Source organism: Crotalus tigris, unplaced genomic scaffold (genome assembly GCF_016545835.1).
Source record: "Crotalus tigris isolate CLP2741 ecotype Arizona unplaced genomic scaffold, ASM1654583v1 scf7180000019147.1630427, whole genome shotgun sequence".
NCBI classification, from domain to species: Eukaryota; Metazoa; Chordata; class Lepidosauria; order Squamata; family Viperidae; genus Crotalus; species Crotalus tigris.
The window spans coordinates 836,574-856,116 of NW_024097401.1; the positions used below are offsets into that span (position 1 = coordinate 836,574).

The window sequence follows — 19,543 nt, forward strand, 5'->3', positions numbered from 1 at the left end:
ACGTTGGGAGGGACTGAGAAAGTAGATGCAGCAACGGGCATGCGAACTACCGTCTTCTAAGAGCTGGAGATTTATTTTGCAGACAAGGTGTTTGTCACACACACAAAAGGGGTGCTGAGGTGATGGGAGCCAAAGACAAAGAAGAGGTGCTTGTGACTCTCTCTGGAGGAGGGCCCTGGGGCTTCCGCTTACAAGGAGGCTCTGAACAGAACAGACCCCTCCAAGTATCCAAGGTAAGACCTTCCAGCTCTCTGGAGAGGACACAGACATTGGGGAAACGGTTGGGAATCTGTTTGCTCCATTCCAAGCCATTTATTTTCAAGACTCCCAACAGTCTTCCTTGGAGTTTAAATGTCTGCATTTGTTGTATGTGCAAATTATTCTAAATTTCAAATAAATATGCAGCTGTGCTGAAGCCCATATGATCTCTGCAGCCAGGGTTTTTATTCCCATGCTACTAGTTTTGTTAGCTGAGGAAGCACATTTTAAAATTTCATCTTCAGAGACGGAAAGTAATGTGCTAAATAAGAACCCCAAATTTACTATTCCTCCAGCTGATATTTTTAAATTGTATTGTAAAATTTATTTAAAGTTTTTTTTTCCAATTACAGGTTACAACTGTAAAAAAATGATAGATGGTAAGAAATACCTTAAAGTATTTCGCAATCTTTCTTATGCAGAGGGGATTATCTGTTCCAAATAATATCTACTGTAATTAGTATATCTTCCAAATCTATAGTTCAAGATTTAGTGCAATATTTTTATGCCCTTACATTTTTTTCAATTCAAACTCAGCTGTTTAACCTACCAGGTTTTTAAAAATTGTGTCAAAAATACCCAAACATAGTCATTAGGATCTAAAAAGTCTTGAAAATAAAAATGAACTTTAAAGAAGGCACTGGCAATATTGCGTGAATTCCAGAGTCCTTTGCTCTTGGCCAGTGTAATAAAAATGTTGGGAACTCACTGATGAATTCGTGCCATGAAAGTTGTTTAGGAAAGTTATTTCCCCTTGAGAACTTTTAAACTGGATCTGGATCTTCCGTGGAATCAAATTAATCTGTATGCATATGCTATATCCACATCATCTTAAAATTAAACCACTCTGAAACCAATGCAATATGTAAATCTTGTCTTATAAAAGAGAAATTGTTTCTAATAGAACTTAGGGTGACGGTGTAATACTAGTTATATCAGAGCTGCACTGTACTGCCTAATGTTTTCTCTTCTATGAAGTATCAGAAGATTTATCAGAAAATAATAATATCTGTTGCGTGCATGTTTATTGCCATATTGCTTTCTATCAATGAATCTATAGAGGCTGCCAACAGCAGATCTGTAGATCTATTTAAATTAATAATAAACATGCAAACAACCTATAAGTGATTCTAAAATCATTAGCTGTAAGATCCTTAGGAAATACGCATTAAACGTTGTGGTAACACAAACATTTCTCCAATAACTGACCAACGAATACTTCCATTACTATTCTCTAATATCACCTAATTTCAGAACTGAAATGAAGCTGAGAATAAATGAACTGTTCTCGCCATTTTAGTTATGGGGATGTGATGGATCCTTTTCTTCTGAGAATTAGCAGCTCGCTGAAAATTGGCAATCAATTAGAAGGTTCTTTTTTGGCAAAAGGTGAGTGGAGATATCTCAGCCAATTTATAACCACTGCCAATAAGTGAGGCCCTCATCATATCTCCTTAGTTTCAAGTCAAAAAATCCACCACACCCATTTTTCTCTCCCTATGAACAAAATCTGTAAATCAAATGTGAATCATCTCATGAGTCCATCATAGTTTGTATGGCTTAGCTTAATAATCCCATTTTATCCACCTTGCCATGATGATGAGAGACAGTAGAAGGCAGGATGAGTCAGGGGGCTTACAGGCCAAACTATTTATAACTGTTGTCCTACTTTGTTTATGAAATTTAAATTAAAGTTATAATTGTTATTGAATTGTAAACGTCTTCTTACTGCTGCTTCTCCCATCTTATTTTTTTTTTACTGCAGTAAAAAAAAGTTTTTTACTTTACTTGCATTAAGAGCAGAAATAATATCCTTTTTTGTGCAAATATGGATAGGAAATACATATTGTCCTATTTGGGGGTGTTGAAGGAAAAGTCTTCATCATGGTTCAGTCCAAGCCGTGAATAAACAACATGGCGACTGCTTTAGAAAGAAGGTTGCAGTTTTTTGAAGAAGAGAGTCAGACAGAAAGATGGCTCTGGCAGAGAAGAGAGAGCACATGTAGGGAATGGGTTTTTATATCCTCTGGGGCTCTTGAGGTTGTTTCCTGTTCCTGTTTGAGGCTTTGTATTTCCTGTGTCATGTATTCTGACCTGAATGTGCCCCTTTGGCATCTGTGGGTTAATCCTATTATGTCCTGTCTTATACTTTGGGTGGGGTATGTAGATTTTAGGTATCTTTGTCTTCCTAAGGTAGCTGGGGGTCTCCAACCTTCCTGGATTATTTACATCTGCATTTCTACAGAGTTGGTTTCTGCTTGGGGGAGGGAGACTTGGGGCTATTAAAAAAACTGGGCGTGCTTTTCTGCCTCTTTAAGATCCTTTGAGGAAATCTATTTTTCTGCCCTTTTAATATTTCCTTCTCGGGGAGGGGGCTGACTTCCCACAGGGGTCAGGATTGAGGACTGGGAGCTGTGAAGGTGTAGTTCACCTGTAGAAGTTGTGAAGGCAACGTAGTGAAAGTCTACTTGAGGAAGCCATTTGTTGCAACCATCCACCAGTCCAGAACTGGCATCAGAGTAGTCAGGCTCTTTGAGGCAGGTCTGCAGGACCAAGGGAAGACTGTGGTCCAGGCAGAAAAGAGTCCTGTGCAAAAAGATCTGCCAGGCAATTAGGGTTCAGGGGATAAAAGGATTACCGTATTTTCCAGCGTATAAGACGACTGGGCGTATAAGACGACCCCCGACTTTTGAGAAGATTTTCATGGTTTAGAAAGTCGTCTTATACGCTGGAAAATACGGTATTTTCCGGCGTATAATACGACTGGGCGTATAAGACGACCCCCGACTTTTGAGAAGATTTTCATGGTTTAGAAAGTCGTCTTATACGCTGGAAAATACGGTACATTGCACACCCTAACGATGGACTGGCTGCTCTCAAGAAAGCTATACTGGAAGCTGCTGTTATCTTATCTTCTCAGCTGCAAAGGCAATCAAGTTGCCCTTTCGTTCCCTTAATGTTTTTCTCTTGAAACGGAACACTTTAGCACTCACTGGCCACCTGATGTTGCCGCTGTTGCTATCACCTGCTTAGCTGTTTTTTCTTCTCCTCCTCCTTCTTCTCCTTCTCTCCTCCCTCCTCCTCCTCCTTTTTCACTCAAGGGACTGATTCTGGCCTAGATTTAGATACTAGGTTTCCATAGAGCAGGGGTGTCAAACTGCCAGCCCATGGGCCAGATGTGTCATCCGGAAGCTGCACCCACCCCATTGCCGGCAATGGCAAAACCGTCCCTATACGTTGCACGACGTCACATGACGTCGCGAGTTTGACATGTCTTCCATAGAGTATTTCAGCCTCTCTTTCCATCCAAGATATATAAGAGGTCATGGAAAGGAGAATGTTTCACATTACCTGGGCCTTGGGTTTCGCACAGGATGCTGATCCTAACAAGGTTTTGTCCGATTTGCCCATTTTTCTGAGTTTTGCATGACACACGGGATGAATCAAACAGCCAGGTTTTGCACAACAAATGAAACTGAAATATGGTTGGCTAGTTTGTGGCTTAGCGTTACGTGAAAAGAGCCTAGCTTTATTGGTACTCATAATTTACATCTTGGTTTGTTTCGTGTTATTTTGTCACCTCTTCTTTTTTTTTTTCTTTTTTTTTTACCAAAATCTTTCAAAAAGTATAAGCAAAAATGTTTCATGCTAACCAGTGGTGGGATTCAAATATGTGAACAACCGGTTCTCTGTGTGGATGCCGCTTCTGAAAGTTCATTCTGGGCTTGGGCAACAAAAAACAGCAGGCAGAGGCACCCGGGGGCGGGGAAGCACATCATCTGGCCCACCAGATGCGCCACAAAGCTGCCTGGTGCATCATGGCTGTGGACGAGCAAAGATAGACGGTGGGACCAAGTGGGCAGGTAGCTGCCTGGTGCATCCAGCAGGCCAGATTGTGTGCCTCCCCCCCACGCCTCTGCCTCCCCCTGTTGCTTGGAGGGTTGGCACAGCAGTTGCAGTGCTTAGACTCACCTGCACTGCGCAGCCCCAGAGCGTGGTGGCCAAGGGGCCAGTGGGCTGCAACTGCTGCCAGACACTGTTGGCCCCCACGCACTCACTGCTTCCTGTACAATTAAAGCATCGCCCCAAAATAAGCTCTAATGGGTCTTTCGGAGCAAAAATTAATATAAGACCCACTCTTATTTTCAGGGAAATACTGTATCTCAAGCAATGTCATGTAGGAGATAGGAGAGAGTTCGTCAGTTTTGCTCCAGAAGCCAAGAAACAATGTGTTTGGCCATGCTAAAGAGTTTCCAGTGATAAGATCTCTTCCACAGTGGAACATTTGCCTTAAGAGACGGATTTTTCATCACTGAAGATGTATTTAAGCAGATTTTGGATGGCCTGAATTAATTCTGGGCAAGGATTTGGACTGGAGGATTTCAGACGTTTTTTCTAAATTTATATTCTCTGATTCTAAGTCTTTTTTCACAGACATTGCCAGTCAAGCTATCTTTTAATTCTGTACCAGTGCATTTGAGTTATTTTGCCTAAGTAAATAAATTTATTTTGCATTTATTGTATTTTTGAAACTGAAGTCAGACGATAGATTTTAAATACTAATTTCTGTTGATAGTATTTTAATTTGGAATCTTACACTGAGCAGGGCATAGATTTCCTGACCCAAATGACTTTTCCATTGAGAGGGATGGAATGCCATGATATTTGTCGATTATATTATTGTCCATTAAGGGTTATTATACATAATTGTCACTATGTGGATACTTTTCTTTTGCTTAAATTTATTTTCCTCTGCCTTCTCTGCTCACCTGGCCTCATCATGTATATGATGATGATGTTATCTGTTTAGTTGAGTCCGACTCCTGGAGATTCCATGGGCCAGGTATCTCCACATCTTCCGATCTTGCACTATTTCTTTGAGTTTTTCTCTGCTCTGGCTGATGGCAGTTGTTATAGTGTATAGCCACCATGTTCTTTGACATTGTGGTTTCTTTTTGCTCCTAACTCTTCCCAACATAATTGCTTTCTCCAATGAATTCCCCCACATGACATGGCCTAAGTAAGTGAGCTGTCATGTCTATATATTTTTCAACTTAGTTTTACTTTATATATCTGTTAACATGATCTCTAATCCACAAAAGGTTAAACCACAATGTAATAATAGTCATATTACAGAAGACTCTTTTTGTTATTTGTGGGATTGAATGCTTCCAGTCTCAGTTTTTCTCAGAGCCTTGTATCTAAATGAGGCCATTTCATTGAGGAAGTTATGAGTCTCCAAATAAGTCACTTTGCATTCATAATTCTGGTGGGTTTTTCACAGTTGATTCCACGCTTTCCATTTATCACAGATAATAAAAGGTCAAGAAGGAATAGCTCTGGAGTGTGTATGGGTTCCATGAGGGGATGTCAAAAAGTCAAGAAGATGTTCACAACCATGTGATTCAGGACATCTAAAGGGGGGGGGCATTTTACCTGTGCAGTTACAGCTGCCATCTTGGCAGTTTTGACTTCCCTCCCGCTACATGGAGGCCCCTCTGAGTGTACTCGTTCTATCTGCTTGACTGCCTCATCAGGCTTTACATGGCATTTCAAGAGCTCTATTCCAGAAGTGGGGCGAGTGGGAAGATTGTGGTGAGGAAAGAACTCCCATTTTTTCTATAGGCTCTGTCCATTCCAAAATATTCCAAACCAAAACTCTGAAAAATTTGGCTCAAGGTGTCCTAAAAGGGATACTGGTGGGTTATTTGTTACTCTGGGGCTGCTCTTTTTTTAATCTTTTTTAAAAAAAAACTATAAAAATAATCAAGATTTTGGGAACCCGAGTCTATTGTGGAAGCGTGTTGGAAGAAAAATCCAGTCCAGTTCCAAGCCGGGAGAAAGACGCTGGAAATAAAATGGAGGCAGGCTGCTGGAAAGAAGATCTCTGTTTATTTGAGAGCCAGAAACTAAAGTTACAGCAGCATGTTTCTGGGATGGCTGACAGAATGGAGTTGAGAGGAGATGGGTTTTTATGGCTTTGTGACTAGGATGCCTGTTTATTGTGAAATGTACTTTGACCTGGGCTTGAGTGTGCCCTTTTAGTATTCTAATTATTGTTGCTTGACTTTCTTTCTGGTTGGGAGGTCATGCCCTGTCCTTGGAGCTGGGTGGGGAATGTAGATTTAGGGCTCTTTGTTTTTCTAATCCAGTGGTTCTCAACCTTTTTAATGCTGCGACCCCCAACCGGTCGTAAGTCGAGGACTACTCAACTGGTGCAGCACCGTTTGCAGAATGGGACTTTTGGCGGGCTCAGCAGGGCAGAGACAGCCTGGACAATTCCTATTGGCTTTTGAAAGCCAATAGAATTAGACCCTATTCAAGAGAGTCTATTCTATTGGCTTTCAAAAGCCAATAGAATAAAAGGGAGTAGCACAGCTAAGGAAAAGGGGGGGGGGAAATGGCGGACTGCATTGTTTGGCGACCCCCGTGAAATGGTCGTTCGACCCCAAATGGGGTCCTGACCCACAGGTTGAGAACCACTGTTCTAATCCCATCAGCTCCAGCCTTCTGTGGGAGCTGTGGCTGAAGGTGTTTTGGTTATGAATGGGGTGGCCTGGCTTTCTTAATGGGTACAAAATATACCCATTTCTAAAGACTTTAGGCTTCTGCTTGAGGCTGTTTTTCCTATAGCAGGAAGACTTGGGGTTGCTTTCTGCCTTTAAGAACATGTTTCTCCTCTTCTCCTTTAGGGGAAGTATAACAACAACAACAACAGCAACAATAATAATAGTAAAGTTGGAAGGTACCTTGGAGGTCATCTAGTCCAACCCCCTGCTCAGGCAGGAAACCCTATACCATTTCGGACAAATGGCTCTCCAGTCTCTTCTTAAAAACTTCCAGTGTTGGAGCATTCACCACTTCTGGAGGCAGGTTGTTCCACTGGTTAATTGTTCTCACTGTCAGGAAGTTTCTCCTTAGTTCTAGGTTGCTTCTCTCATTGATTAGTTTCCCTCCGTTGCTTCTTGTCCTGCCTTCAGGCGCTTTGGAGAATAGCTTGACTCCCTCTTCTTTGTGGCAGCCCCTGAGATACTGGAATACTGCTATCATGTTCCCCCCTCGTCCTTCTTTTCATTAAATTAGACATACCCAATTCCAGCAGCCGTTCCTTATATGTTTTAGCCTCCAGTCCCCTAATCATCTTTGTTGCTCTTCTCTGCACTCTTTCTAGAGTCTCAACATCTTTTTTACGTCGTGGTGACCAAAACTGGATGCAGTATTCCAAGTGTGGCCTTACCAAGGCCTTGTAAAGTGGTATTAACACTTCACGTGATCTTGATTCTGTCCCTCTGTTAATGCAGCCCAGCACTGTGTTGGCCTTTTTGGCAGCTGCAGCACACTGCTGGCTCATATTTAAGTGATTGTCTACTAGGACTCCGAGGTCCCTCTCACAGTTACTACTATTCTGCTTCTTTTAATATCCCCCAAAATATTTCATTATCGGGGGGGGGGGCTTCCCACAAGAGCATGGCAAATGATTAATGGTACCTACTGAGACAATATAAAAGCAACAGGAAATTGTCATATTTCAGACAGATACATAAATAAAGCAGACAGAAATATACAAATAAGACTCAGGGAAGGAATCCTCTGTTAGATTTATATCAAAATGAGCTCCAAAAATATTCTTTTCTTAACATTCATATCAAGAAAGTTTATGTTCTGAGCTCCATTTATTTGGGTGCAGTCAGGCTGTCATTCTCAAGCAACTCTCTTGCCTGGGCATGCACACCCGATCTGGCTTTGGGGCATTTGGGTCTTAATCAATCCCATTCCTGGCATAGCCATAGACACCCTTGCCCCTCCTTCACCGTTTCATGCTTTGGAGGCCTGGATGCTCTTCCCAGAAAGTTAGGAAAGAAAGGAACAAAAAGGCGGAAGGGCATGCAGTTGGATAAGGCCAGGAGGAGAGCTGCTTGCTTTGCTGTTTGATCTACGATTTCATGTTCTCATTCCACATTTTTTTTAAATGTTAAAGGTAGAGGAGGGCAAAGACTGCAAAAGGCCAGGGCTTGTGCTAATGGATGCAACAGTTGGAATGGGCCATGGCTATTTTAAGACTGCAGCAGGAGATGGACCCCAGAGGCTGATCAAAGTCCAACAAATTCCTAGCCAGGTCATAGCTCCCAAAACAGATACTTCCACTTTCTTCTCATCTCCATTTTAAACTGATAAGAACAGAGACTACGTTTTTTTGCTGTAGAGACACTCAGGACTGCGCCAGATGTGAAGCTAAACTCTTGTTAAAAAGCCAATTGCCTTCCATTTAATTAAGAATAGCTCTGTGGGTGGTGATTTTTAATAGGGGCTATTAATCTACACTTTGGTCCTGCAGTCCAAAATACAATTAGTCCAGGTTGTCATCAGTTAAAGAAAGTTGAATGCTTTAATGGCTCTTTGCATCTTTAATTATCACTTTTAGCTTGATTGATTAATCGGCTTTCCAGTCCGACTATATCAATTGTTTCTTCATTAGGATGCCTAATCATAGAACACAGAGTAAAAGGTTTGGAAGTGACTCTGGAAGTCTGCTACTCCAACTGCCTATTTGAACAGGAGAATTCTGGATAAAGAGTTCTTTAGAATCTTCAGTGATAGAGCACTCACAACTTCTGGAGGCAAGCTGTTCCACTGATTAATTCTTCTGTCAGGAAATTTCTCCTTAATTCTAAGTTGGATTTCTCTTTGTTAAGTTTACATCCATTATTTCTTCTCTTGCCCTCAGGTGCTTTGGAGAATAGATTGCCCCTCTTCTTTACGACAGCCTCTCAAACATGTCACCCCTAGTCTTCCTCTTCATTAGACTAGCTAGCTTACCAAGTTCCTGCAACTGTTCATCATATGTTTCAGCCTCTAGCCCCCTAAATCATCTTTGTTGCTCTTCTCTGCACTCTTTCCAGAGCCTCAGCATCTTTTTTCTATTGGTGGTCACCAGAACTGGATGCAGTATTTCAAGTGTGGCCTCACTAGTGCAATAGAAAACAGCAATAGCACTTAGAGTTATATACTATTTCACAGTGCTTTACAGCCCTCTCTAAGCAGTTTACAGAGTCAGCTTATTGTCCCCAATAATTTGGGTCCTCATTTTACCCACGTTGGAAGGGTGGAAGGCTGAATCAACCTTGGTGCTATCACTTCATGAGAGCTTGAAATTATCCTTCTATTGATGCAGCCTATGGATACATTGCCTTTTTTTGTCAACTGTGTCACACTGCAGGGTCATATCTATGGTGGTCCACTAGGACACCTAGATCATTGTGCTGATGATGTTACCTCATTTGGATAATGAAACATCTGCAAGAAAACAACCAAGCTCAGAGAGCACCAAGGACTCTTCATTTTAACTCTAAACTATAAATATTCTCCTATATCCCTTTCGCTGTTACTGCTATTGAACCAGATACCACCCATTCTATACCTGTGCATTTGCTTTTTCTTGCCTAAGTGCGAAACCTTACTTTTCTCACCACTAAATTGCATTTTGCTGGGTAGGGCCTAGAATTCAAGTCTGTCAAGGTCCTTCTGAATCTTGAATCTATCTTCTAAAGCAGCATGTCAAACTCGCGACATCACGTGACGTCGCGTGACTTATTGGAGCTTTTTCCCCATTGCCAGCAATGGGGTGGGCGTGGTTTCCTGGTGATGCATCCAGCCCGCGGACCAGCAGTTTGACACCCCTGTTCTAAAGCATTGGATATTCTCTCCAGGTTGGTGTTGCCTGCAAATTTGATGAGTTCGACATTTGTAATTTGTGCTTTTAACTTTACTTTGGCTGAAAGCTTTTCTAAAGCCTTTTGTTAACAGCATAACTTAGAATTTGTTGCCTGGGCTTCTATTAGTGCTTGCCATTTTGGAAGTATAGTTTTGGCGATCTCCCAACATTAGCCTGATAATGTCTGGGAAATCCAGATTACCACTAGATCAGTGATGGCGGACCTTTTAGAGACCGAGTGCCCAAAGACCACCCCGCCCCCACCCTGCCTGCCATCCTGTGCCCTGCCTGCCCGCAGGCCACCCACCTCCACGGCCCACTGCAACAGATCACCCAGGCAGCTCAGCAGCACCATGGGGGCCACACCCTCCATCCGTACCCTGCAGCATCATCTGTGCATGACGAAGTGTGAGGGCGGAGTCTTGTCCCCGCTACCCGGCTGCCAATGTCCTTGGCTGTGCTGCTGTCCGCGGCCGCACCCAGGGGCGACTCTCCTCCGGGGTGGGCTGCTGGTGAGGAGAGGGCCATGGGGGGAGGCAGGGCTGAGGCGAAGGCACGCGTGCCCACAGAGAGGGCTCTGAGTGCCGCCTCTGGCACGCGTGCCATAGGTTCACCACCACTGCACTAGATGATGGCAAAGCTTTAAATATTTCCCTAACCTTATGCTGCCAGGTACAATAAAGGTATGCTGCCCAACTATTTTGCTAGATTATCCTGTCTCAGAGGATCAGACCATCAGTGTTCAGTTCAGTCCACCTAGCCCTGTTCTTTTCAGAATTCCAAGCTAGAAATTAGGAAACGGTGAGTTTTAATCCTGCTTTAGGCATAAAAGTTAGTCAGATGATCTTGGACCAGCCACTATCTCTCAGCCCAATCCAACTTGTTGTGTGCAAAATAGGAAATATTCACCACTTTTGAGTTATTTATAAAATAAATAATTAAAGTGGAATTTAAAAAAAAATCCAAAAAAAAGGTTGGGACCCTATGCCATGGCAGATTCTGGGGGATTGATTCAGCAAAGCCTAAAACATCCGCTGATTCCGTATAAAGCCAAAACACAAAGTGCGAAATGGTACTATTTAGAAAGCAAGTATTTTGCTTTTAGTTTGGCTGTTTAAAAAGTGATGTCCATCTGGTACAGCTTCTTTCATTTTTTTATTCTCTGGCTGGTGTTGGCTTTGATGGTGTCCGTCATTTTGGTGACCTTGTTTCCTTTTAGCTCTGACCATTCTGAGCAGAACTTCTTCTTCCAGTGAGTTTGTTTGTGTGACATGGCCGAAATAAGTAAGGCGGAATTTTGTGATTTTGCCTTTCAGCAATATGTCTGGTTTTATACGTTCCAGTAGTTCCTTGCTTGTCATCTTTGCATCCAAGGAATGTGCAGGTGCCTCCTCCAGCACCACAGCTCAAATGAATGGATTTGCCTCCTGCCAGTTAAAAAACACTTCAGGGCAAAAGCAAAGGGATATCAAATGAGAATGGCTCAAACTCCCATGAGTTGACATCAAGTGCTCGCCCCTCCCCCCACGGTAGACTATGGTCTCTGGGTTGGCCAATAAAGCAGATCTTGCCTAATGTCAGATCTACCTTCATTCAAATCCCAAGAAAGAAAGAAAAAATCCCAACTCCGTGGATTTAGAGAAGAGGTACAGAATGAACTGATAGCGGGAAAAGCAAGTCAAGATCTGAGTAAAATCTGCATGGAAGTTATACATTGAAAGTCACCCCAAATCCCTCCCTTTCTCATGGGAACACACCAGCTCACTTCCCTACCCCAAATGCCAACCCCCACCCCCCATTTCTATGGCAGCCAAGGGCAAGCAAGCTGGAAATCTGGCTGGCACCTGATCTGTAGGACTGACAAACGCTCAATGAGACAACCGTATGGGCAACAGTTGTCTTACTATTGTGTATGCCCACATGCCAGGGTACCTCTGACCTCTGTCCATATTTCTCTGTTGGCTGTCATCGTCTCTCCTGTGAAGCTTTTCTAAAGGCAATGACCAGTAACATCTTTGCCTATTCAGCTTCTATTTGTGAATTTTTTTACCCGAGTACTTGGTAATGGTAACTTTTGCATGTTATGTTTTAAAATATTTTGAGAGTTAAAATAGCTTACCGCCAGCAACAGGTTTTAGGACGTTGTGTTACTGGCAATACCTAGACCAGTGATGGCGAACCTTTTAGAGACCGAGTGCCCAAACTGCAACCCAAAACCCACTTATGTATCGTCGGGTGCTGGGTGGGCGTGGCCCATTGGGTGGGCGTGGCCATTGGGTGGGCATGGCTTCGGTGGTAACGGCAGACTGGATGGGACTAAAAAGTTCAATCAATCAATTCCAACTTTGCGAGATCTTTTTTTTCCCCGGAGAAGTTGAAATTGACTGATTGATTGAACCTTTTTTTTTTTTTTTTTTTTTGCACATGGTGGTGGAGGCCTAAAGCAAAAAGATTTTATAAAACCCAGCTGAAGGCCTAAGACTGTGCCCACACAGAGGGCTCTGCGTGCCACCTGTGGCACACGTGCCATAGGTTCGCCACCATGGACCTAGACATTATATAACATCCATCCATCTATCCATCCATCCATCTATCCATCCATTCATCCATCCATACATACAAACATCCATCCATCCATCCATTCATTCATTCATTCATTCATTCATTCATTCATTTTATTCATTCATTTTCTTGCTCAGATTGAGTTTCCCAAAGTCAAAGTGAGAAAGGAGTGCATTGTAATGGCCGAGTCAGAGTGTGGTAAAAATGATCACGAGAATGGTCTGATGCTATGATGGAAACGCCCCCCCATTTTAAATGGGAGACATAAAAATGGGCAGAACTTGCACCACAGCATCACAGCCACTATCTTGATTTTATTTTTTATCATACCCTGTGGATATGCCTAACTGGGCCTCGCTCATTCTCTCACTCCCTGTTGAAAGGTTGATGGAGGCGCTTGTGGATTGCTGATCCCTCCTTCACTTTCCTTTTTTTAGATTCGCAAGAGAAGTAAAGCGTGTCGTGGGGGACTAAGGGAAAATGACGAACTTGTATCCATTAACGGAAAACCATGTGCTGGCCTCTCCCATGCCATCACCATGCAGATCATCGACTCTTCCAGCAGCACCCTCAGCATCGTTGTTAAAAGGTAAGGGAAGCACCAGTGGGACTGAGTGAAAGATGGATTACTCAAACCGTTTGGACAAATTGAGTATTTTTAACTGGAACAGCACCGTTAAATGTTTTTCGTAAAGTTCTGATGGAATCATACCTGATTTCACAAATGTCACCAATTATCTCTCTCTTCCACTCAGGCGAAACCATCCATAGTACAAAGCAGTGCCTGGGTTCTGGTCTGATATATACTGTATTATACACAGTGGTGGGATTCAGCCGGTTCGCACAGGTTCGGGAGAACCGGTAGCTAAATTTACCTGAATTCAGAGAAATGGCTGGCTTCTGGAAGTCCAGTCTAGGTCTCAAAGGCCTCTCGGGCCTAGAACGGCCCACCGGAAGTGCACGGATACCACTTCCGGAAGTCTGTTCTAGGCCTCAGAGGCCTGGAGGAGGTCTCCCAGGCCTGGAATGGCCCACTAGAAGTGTGTTGATGCCACTTCTGGAAGTCTGTTCTAGGCACCGGAGGCCTGGAGGAGGCCTTCCAGGCCTAGAACAGCCTCCGGAAGTGCGTTGATACCACTTCCGGAAGTCCGTTCTAGGCCTCGGAAGCCCAGGCCTGCATCATATAATAGAACCAGTTGTTTGAGCTTAAATGGACTCCAGAAGATGGTAGAGGACAGGAAGGCCTGGAGGAACATTGTCCATGGAGTCGCGATGGGTCGGACATGACTTCGCAACTAACAACAACAACAACTGATTATACATATTTTGTTGAAACATTCATACCAGAATGAGATCTATGAGACTCTGATGCATTCAAGCATTCAGGTCTAGGACGTTTAGGCACCAACCCTTGGCCACACCCACTTTGCCCCAGCCTCAGCTGATTTACAGCCAATCTTCCTCCTCTGATGGCCTTCCCTCGGCCATTCTCCAAAGCCTTTGGGCCCCTGGCTCTTTAGTCCCTGCCCAGTAGCCCTGATACTGTTTGACCCAGGCCTTTGGCTGCACGGGACAAATAGCACCCAGCCAATCAGGAGTACTGGGGGGCTGACCGAGGGAGCTATGAGGGGGCAGCATGCAATACAATCGGTGGCAAGCTGGGGAAGGAAGGGAAAGAGGTGCAGTGGATGCACGGCCACTGGGGCAAATGGTAATAATGTGAGGTTGGTGGCACTGCGAGGGAAAAGGAAATAGTTCGAGGCTGCAGGCATTGGGGGAAAGGGGATGGCATGTGGCTGCTGCTGTTGGGGGAAGGGAGATGGTGCAAGGCTGCAGGCATTGGGGGAGAAAGGTGATGGGGCGAGGTTGCAGGCATTGGGGGAGAAAGGTGATGGGGGCGAGGTTGCAGGTGATGGCAGGGGAAGGAAGACGGCTTGAGGCTGCAGGTGTCAGCGGAGGGAAGGGAGATGGCATGAGGCTGCTGGCGTGGGGGGCCCCCGAAAGGTGATGGCACATGGCTGCTGGAGTCAGGGAGTGAACGGTGACAGCATGAGGCTGGTGGCACTGCATGGGGGGAAGGGAGACAGTATGAAGCTGCTGGCGAGGGGGAAAATGATGGCACAAATCTCCAGGCACTGGGGGGAGGAAGATGACAGCGCGAGGCTGCTGGCATTGGGGGGGAAGCAGATGTGAGGGGGGGCAGCCCAACTTCCCATTTGGCATCAGGCTGGCAGGATCAGGTGCAGTTTCTCATTTTGATCACCACCATCCCGCTGTTGCCTCTGCGCCTGGACTCCTGCCTGATGCCGAACGGGCAGTTCAGCTGCTCCCCCCCAACCTAGCATCATCACCCTTCCCTCCTGCAGCACCATCAGCCTCACACTGTCACCTTTCCCCCCAATACCAATAGCTGCATGCCATCACCTTTCCCCAGTGGTGGGATTCAGCCAGTTCGCACCACTTTGGCAGAACCGGTCGCTAATTTTTTGTTGCCCAGGCCCAGAATGGACTTCTGGAAGTGACATCCACACAGAGAACCGGTTGCTCACAAATTGGAATCCCACCACTGCTGTTCCCCCAATTCCAGCAGCCACACGCCATCACCTTTCCTCCCCATAGCACCACCAGCTTTGCGCCATCTCCCTTCCCCATCTCCCCAACTCCAGCAGCTATGCGCCACCATACCTCTTGCTCTCTCTCCCAGCCTGCCACAGATCGTATTGCATGCTGCCCCCTCACAACCCCCTTGGTCACCCCCTGTGCCATTGCTGCCCCCCAATTGGCTGGGGGCTATTTGTCCTGTGCAACCAAAGGCCCGGGTCAAACAGTGTCAGGGCGAATAGGTAGGAACAAAGGTCAAGAGGTGGAGGGCAGGGGCCCATTGGCTTTGGAGAATGGCGGAGGGAGAACCAGCAGAGGAGGAAAGATGGCTGTAAATCAGCTGAAGTAGATGGCTGGGGGCAAAGGGGGCATGGCCAAAGGTCAGTGCCTAAACTTCCCATTCTGCGTGGCCCACTGGGTGGGTGTGGCTGCGGTGGTCACGGCAGACTGGGGGGCATGGCCACCTCAATATTGCTTGTGGGGGATTAGTAGGTCCCTGTCGGTGTTCTGTCTCAGCAAATCGTTAAAAATCTTTGAGATGAAGATGTATTGCATAATCTAATACATATCCTGAACATTACTTTTAAACATATTTGATAAAGCCCTTGCTAAAAGCTCTTGTGGAAAGTTAGCAATCATAGGAAAAGGAGCCTTGCAGGTGACGCAGCTGATCAAGTGATTAAGTAAGAAACAAACAGGGAATGAGAAGAGGTGTGGCGTCATTCAAGCCGGCAGCTGCCAACGTAAAATTGGTACAGCTGGTGAGTCGCGGAAGTTCCTAGCAGCAAAGCCGAGAAGAGCGATTCTATTTCAAACAAATTCTGCTCTAGCCACACATTCTTTGTCTGTCTCTTTCTCTCCCCCCCCCCTCTCCCCAATATCCATGGAAGGTCCATGGCAACATTACAAATGTCTGTTAATCATGGTATGGCATGTGGCCAATTCTGCAATATAAGCTATGCTGGAAGGAGGTAATTACTTCCACAATTGAGCCCAACATTTCTCTGGTTAAGTGAGACATTTGTTAAGTGAATTTTGCTCCATTTTATGACCTTTCTTGCCACCCTTGATCAGTGACACATTGAAGGTGATAAGTTAGTAACCCAGTCGTTAAGGGCATCTGGTTTCCCCACTGATTTTACTCGTCAGAATGTCGCAAAAGAGGATCACGTGACCCCGGGACATAGCAACAGTCATAAATATTAACCAATTGCCAAGCGTCTGAATTCTGATCACACGATGATGGGGATGCTGCAAAGGTCATAAGTCCCATTTTTCAGTGCCATTGTAACTTTTGAACAGTCACTAAATGAACAGTTGTAAGTCTAGACCAGTGGTTCTCAACCTGTGGGTCGGGACCCCATTTGGGGTCGAACGACCATTTCACGGGGGTCGCCAAACAATGCAGTCCGCCATTTTTTCCCCCTTTTCCTTAGCTGTGCTACTCCCTTTTATTCTATTGGCTTTTGAAAGCCAATAGAATAGACTCTCTTGAATAGAGTCTAATTCTATTGGCTTTCAAAAGCCAATAGGAATTGTCCAGGCTGTCTCTGCCCCGCTGAGCCCGCCAAAAGTCCCATTCTGCAAGCAGTGCTGCACCAGTTGAGTAGTCCTCGACTTACGATCGGTTGGGGGTCGCGGCATTAAAAAGGTTGAGAACCACTGGTCTAGAACTACTTGTACAATATTACATGGAAGTTATGAGAAGCAACAGAGAAGCTGTTCCACAAGAGCTTTTAGCAAGGGATTTATCAGTGCTCATCCAAGTTATTGTGTAGTGGGTTTTTTGGAGGCATTAACCAGACTGGTCTAATACAATATGATTTATTGCAGCGGAGACAGAACTGAACTTAATCAACAGAATGACAGCTATTTATACTCGCCGCCTCTAGGTGGCGACCAATCAAATCATAAGCCGTTTTCCCACTCAAACTTAAACTTAACTTTCCCTCCAAAACAGTTGGAGACACATTTAAATCAAAACACATTAACCCTTAATATCAATATATAACACAAGTAATTAATCAAGATGGACAGCAGAGGGCCCAGGGATTCATAGAAAAGGATCTCAAAAGTGAGGGCAGCTGGAGAACCCAATCTAACCAACTCTGGAAAGTATCAAAGGTGGAATGTCAAAAAAGGGAATCCTTACACTTTCATCCCAGTGGCCGGTAGGATGAAAAGATACAAAATAATAATAATAATGGATCAGAACTGGATCTTGTAACCTATATAACTGACTAAAATTCTCTTCCTTTTCTGGTCTCTCCAGGGCAACAACCGGAGATCTGTCTGAGGCAAGATTACTGCGCTCCCTTTCTCCTAAGCAAGCTGCCTCACTTGTTTCTCCACTAAACCGCGCCTCCCAGGGACACACTTCTGAAACAGGAGGCCCCCAAAGCGCCCCAGAAGCTGAGCAACCCCAGCAGCAGCGCTTGGAGAACGTGACCTCCCCCCCAGACAGTGAAGCGTACTACGCTGAGACGGATAGCGATGCCGACAACATCACCCATGAAAAGCATCGGCGAGCTCGCAAGAAGACTCCCCGTTCCCCACCTGGGGGCTCAAACAACAAAGTGGGTGAGCCACAGGATGAAGTCTCTGAGCAGAGCGGCTATGACAGCACGCCTGAAGTGGTGGCCCCAGCGGGAGAAGGAGAAGGCCTTGGCGGAGTGGCGAAGAGGGAGATTGTATTTCACACAGAGAACCTCGCTGATGCACCTGTCTCAGAGCGTGACGTTTTGCTTCACCCGTTCCTATCTGAAGAGACAGAGGCAGCCGCCGAAGCCATGCTCCTGCCGCATGCAACGAGGACAATTCGAGCAGAGCGGCACTTGATCCCCATGATAGGCCCTGTGGAGCACCCCGTCGATGAAGATCTGACTACCAGCTATGTGGAGAAAGCGAAGCAAGCCAGTAGGTCTTCTGCAGTGCTGTTTTTCCCCTACTAATGCTTTTTGTAAAAATGTCATTTTAGGTTGTATATAGTTTCCATTTCTGAACCATGGGTGTCTACCTACGGTTCAGGAAATGGAAACGCTACACTAGCTAAAATGAAATGTCTACCTATGGTTCAGCATAGGGTGTTGACTGCACTATTGTGGCCACCTTGACTTTTTTTAGCATAGTCTAGACCAGGGATAGGAAACCTTGGCTCTTTCATGACTCATGGACTTCAACTCCCAGAATTCCTGAGCCAGCCACGCTGAGGGGAAAGAGAGAGGTTTCCACGCTGAGCCATGCTGGCTCAGGAATTCTGGGAGTTGAAGTCCACATGTCATAAAGCAGCCTAGGCCTAGGCCAGAGGTAGGCAACCTTGGCTCTTTTATGACTTGTGGACTTCAACTCCCAGACTTCCTGATCCAGCCATGCTGAGGGGAAAGAGAGAGGTTTCCAAGCTGAGCCATGCTGGCTCAGGAATTCTGGGAGTTGAAGTCCATGAGTCATAAAAGAGTCAAGATTTCCTACCTCTGGTCTAGACTCCAAATCAGTGGTTCTCAACCTGTGGGTCGGGACCCCATTTGGGGTCGAACGACCATTTCATGGGGGTCGCCAAACAACGCAGTCTGCCATTTTTCCCCCCTTTTCCTTAGCTGTGCTACTCCCTTTTATTCTATTGGCTTTTGAAAGCCATAGAATAGACTCTCTTGAATAGAGTCTAATTCTATTGGCTTTCAAAAGCCAATAGGAATTGTCCAGGCTGTCTCTGCCCTGCTGAGCCCGCCAAAAGTCCCATTCTGCAAACGGTGCTGCACCAGTTGAGTAGTCCTCGACTTATGACCGGTTGAGTAGTCCTCGACTTACGACCGGTTGGGGGTCGCGGCATTAAAAAGGTTGAGAACCACTGGCATAGAGTGTTGACTGCACTATTGTGGCCACCTTGACTTTTTTTAGCATAGTCTAGACCAGGGGTAGGCAACCTTGGCTCTTTTATGACTCGTGGACTTCAACTCCCAGAATTCCTGAGCCAGCCACGCTGAGGGGAAAGGGAGAGGTTTCCAAGCTGAGCCATGCTGGCTCAGGAATTCTGGGAGTTGAAGTCCATGAGTCATAAAAGAGCCAAGGTTGCCTACCTCTGGCCTCGACTCTAAAACATAGAATAATAGGATTATAGGGTACCTTGGAAATCGTCTAGTTCAATTCCCTTTTCTAGCAGGACCCCTATACTATTCCAGAGAAAGAGCTGTCCAGTCTCTCTTGGCCCAAATAAGCATTTTAATTAGATCATGAACATCTAATTATAATGTTGTGCCTTCTCTTCATGTGTAAATCATGAACTTCCATGTTAGCCCGCTGTTTAATTTGTGTACTATTTCCAATCATAAAAAAAAAACAAGTGGAAGACAAGAGAATAAAATTAAGGAGGAGTAGGGAAATGCAGATATTTTAAAATAATTCTAACGCTATTTC

At 45.0% G+C, this 19,543-nt stretch overlaps 1 protein-coding gene across 1 annotated transcript in view; it reads left to right on the forward strand.

Moving 5' to 3' along the window:
- The window catches only part of SYNPO2L (synaptopodin 2 like), a 40,332-nt gene continuing 20,789 nt past the window's right edge, over positions 1-19,543 (forward strand). The window contains exons 1-3 of the mRNA XM_039360015.1: positions 1-233; positions 12,970-13,121; positions 17,406-18,049. Coding sequence (XP_039215949.1) covers positions 123-233; positions 12,970-13,121; positions 17,406-18,049 — 907 coding nt within the window. The 5' untranslated portion in view covers positions 1-122. The remainder of the gene's footprint in view (positions 234-12,969; positions 13,122-17,405; positions 18,050-19,543) is intronic.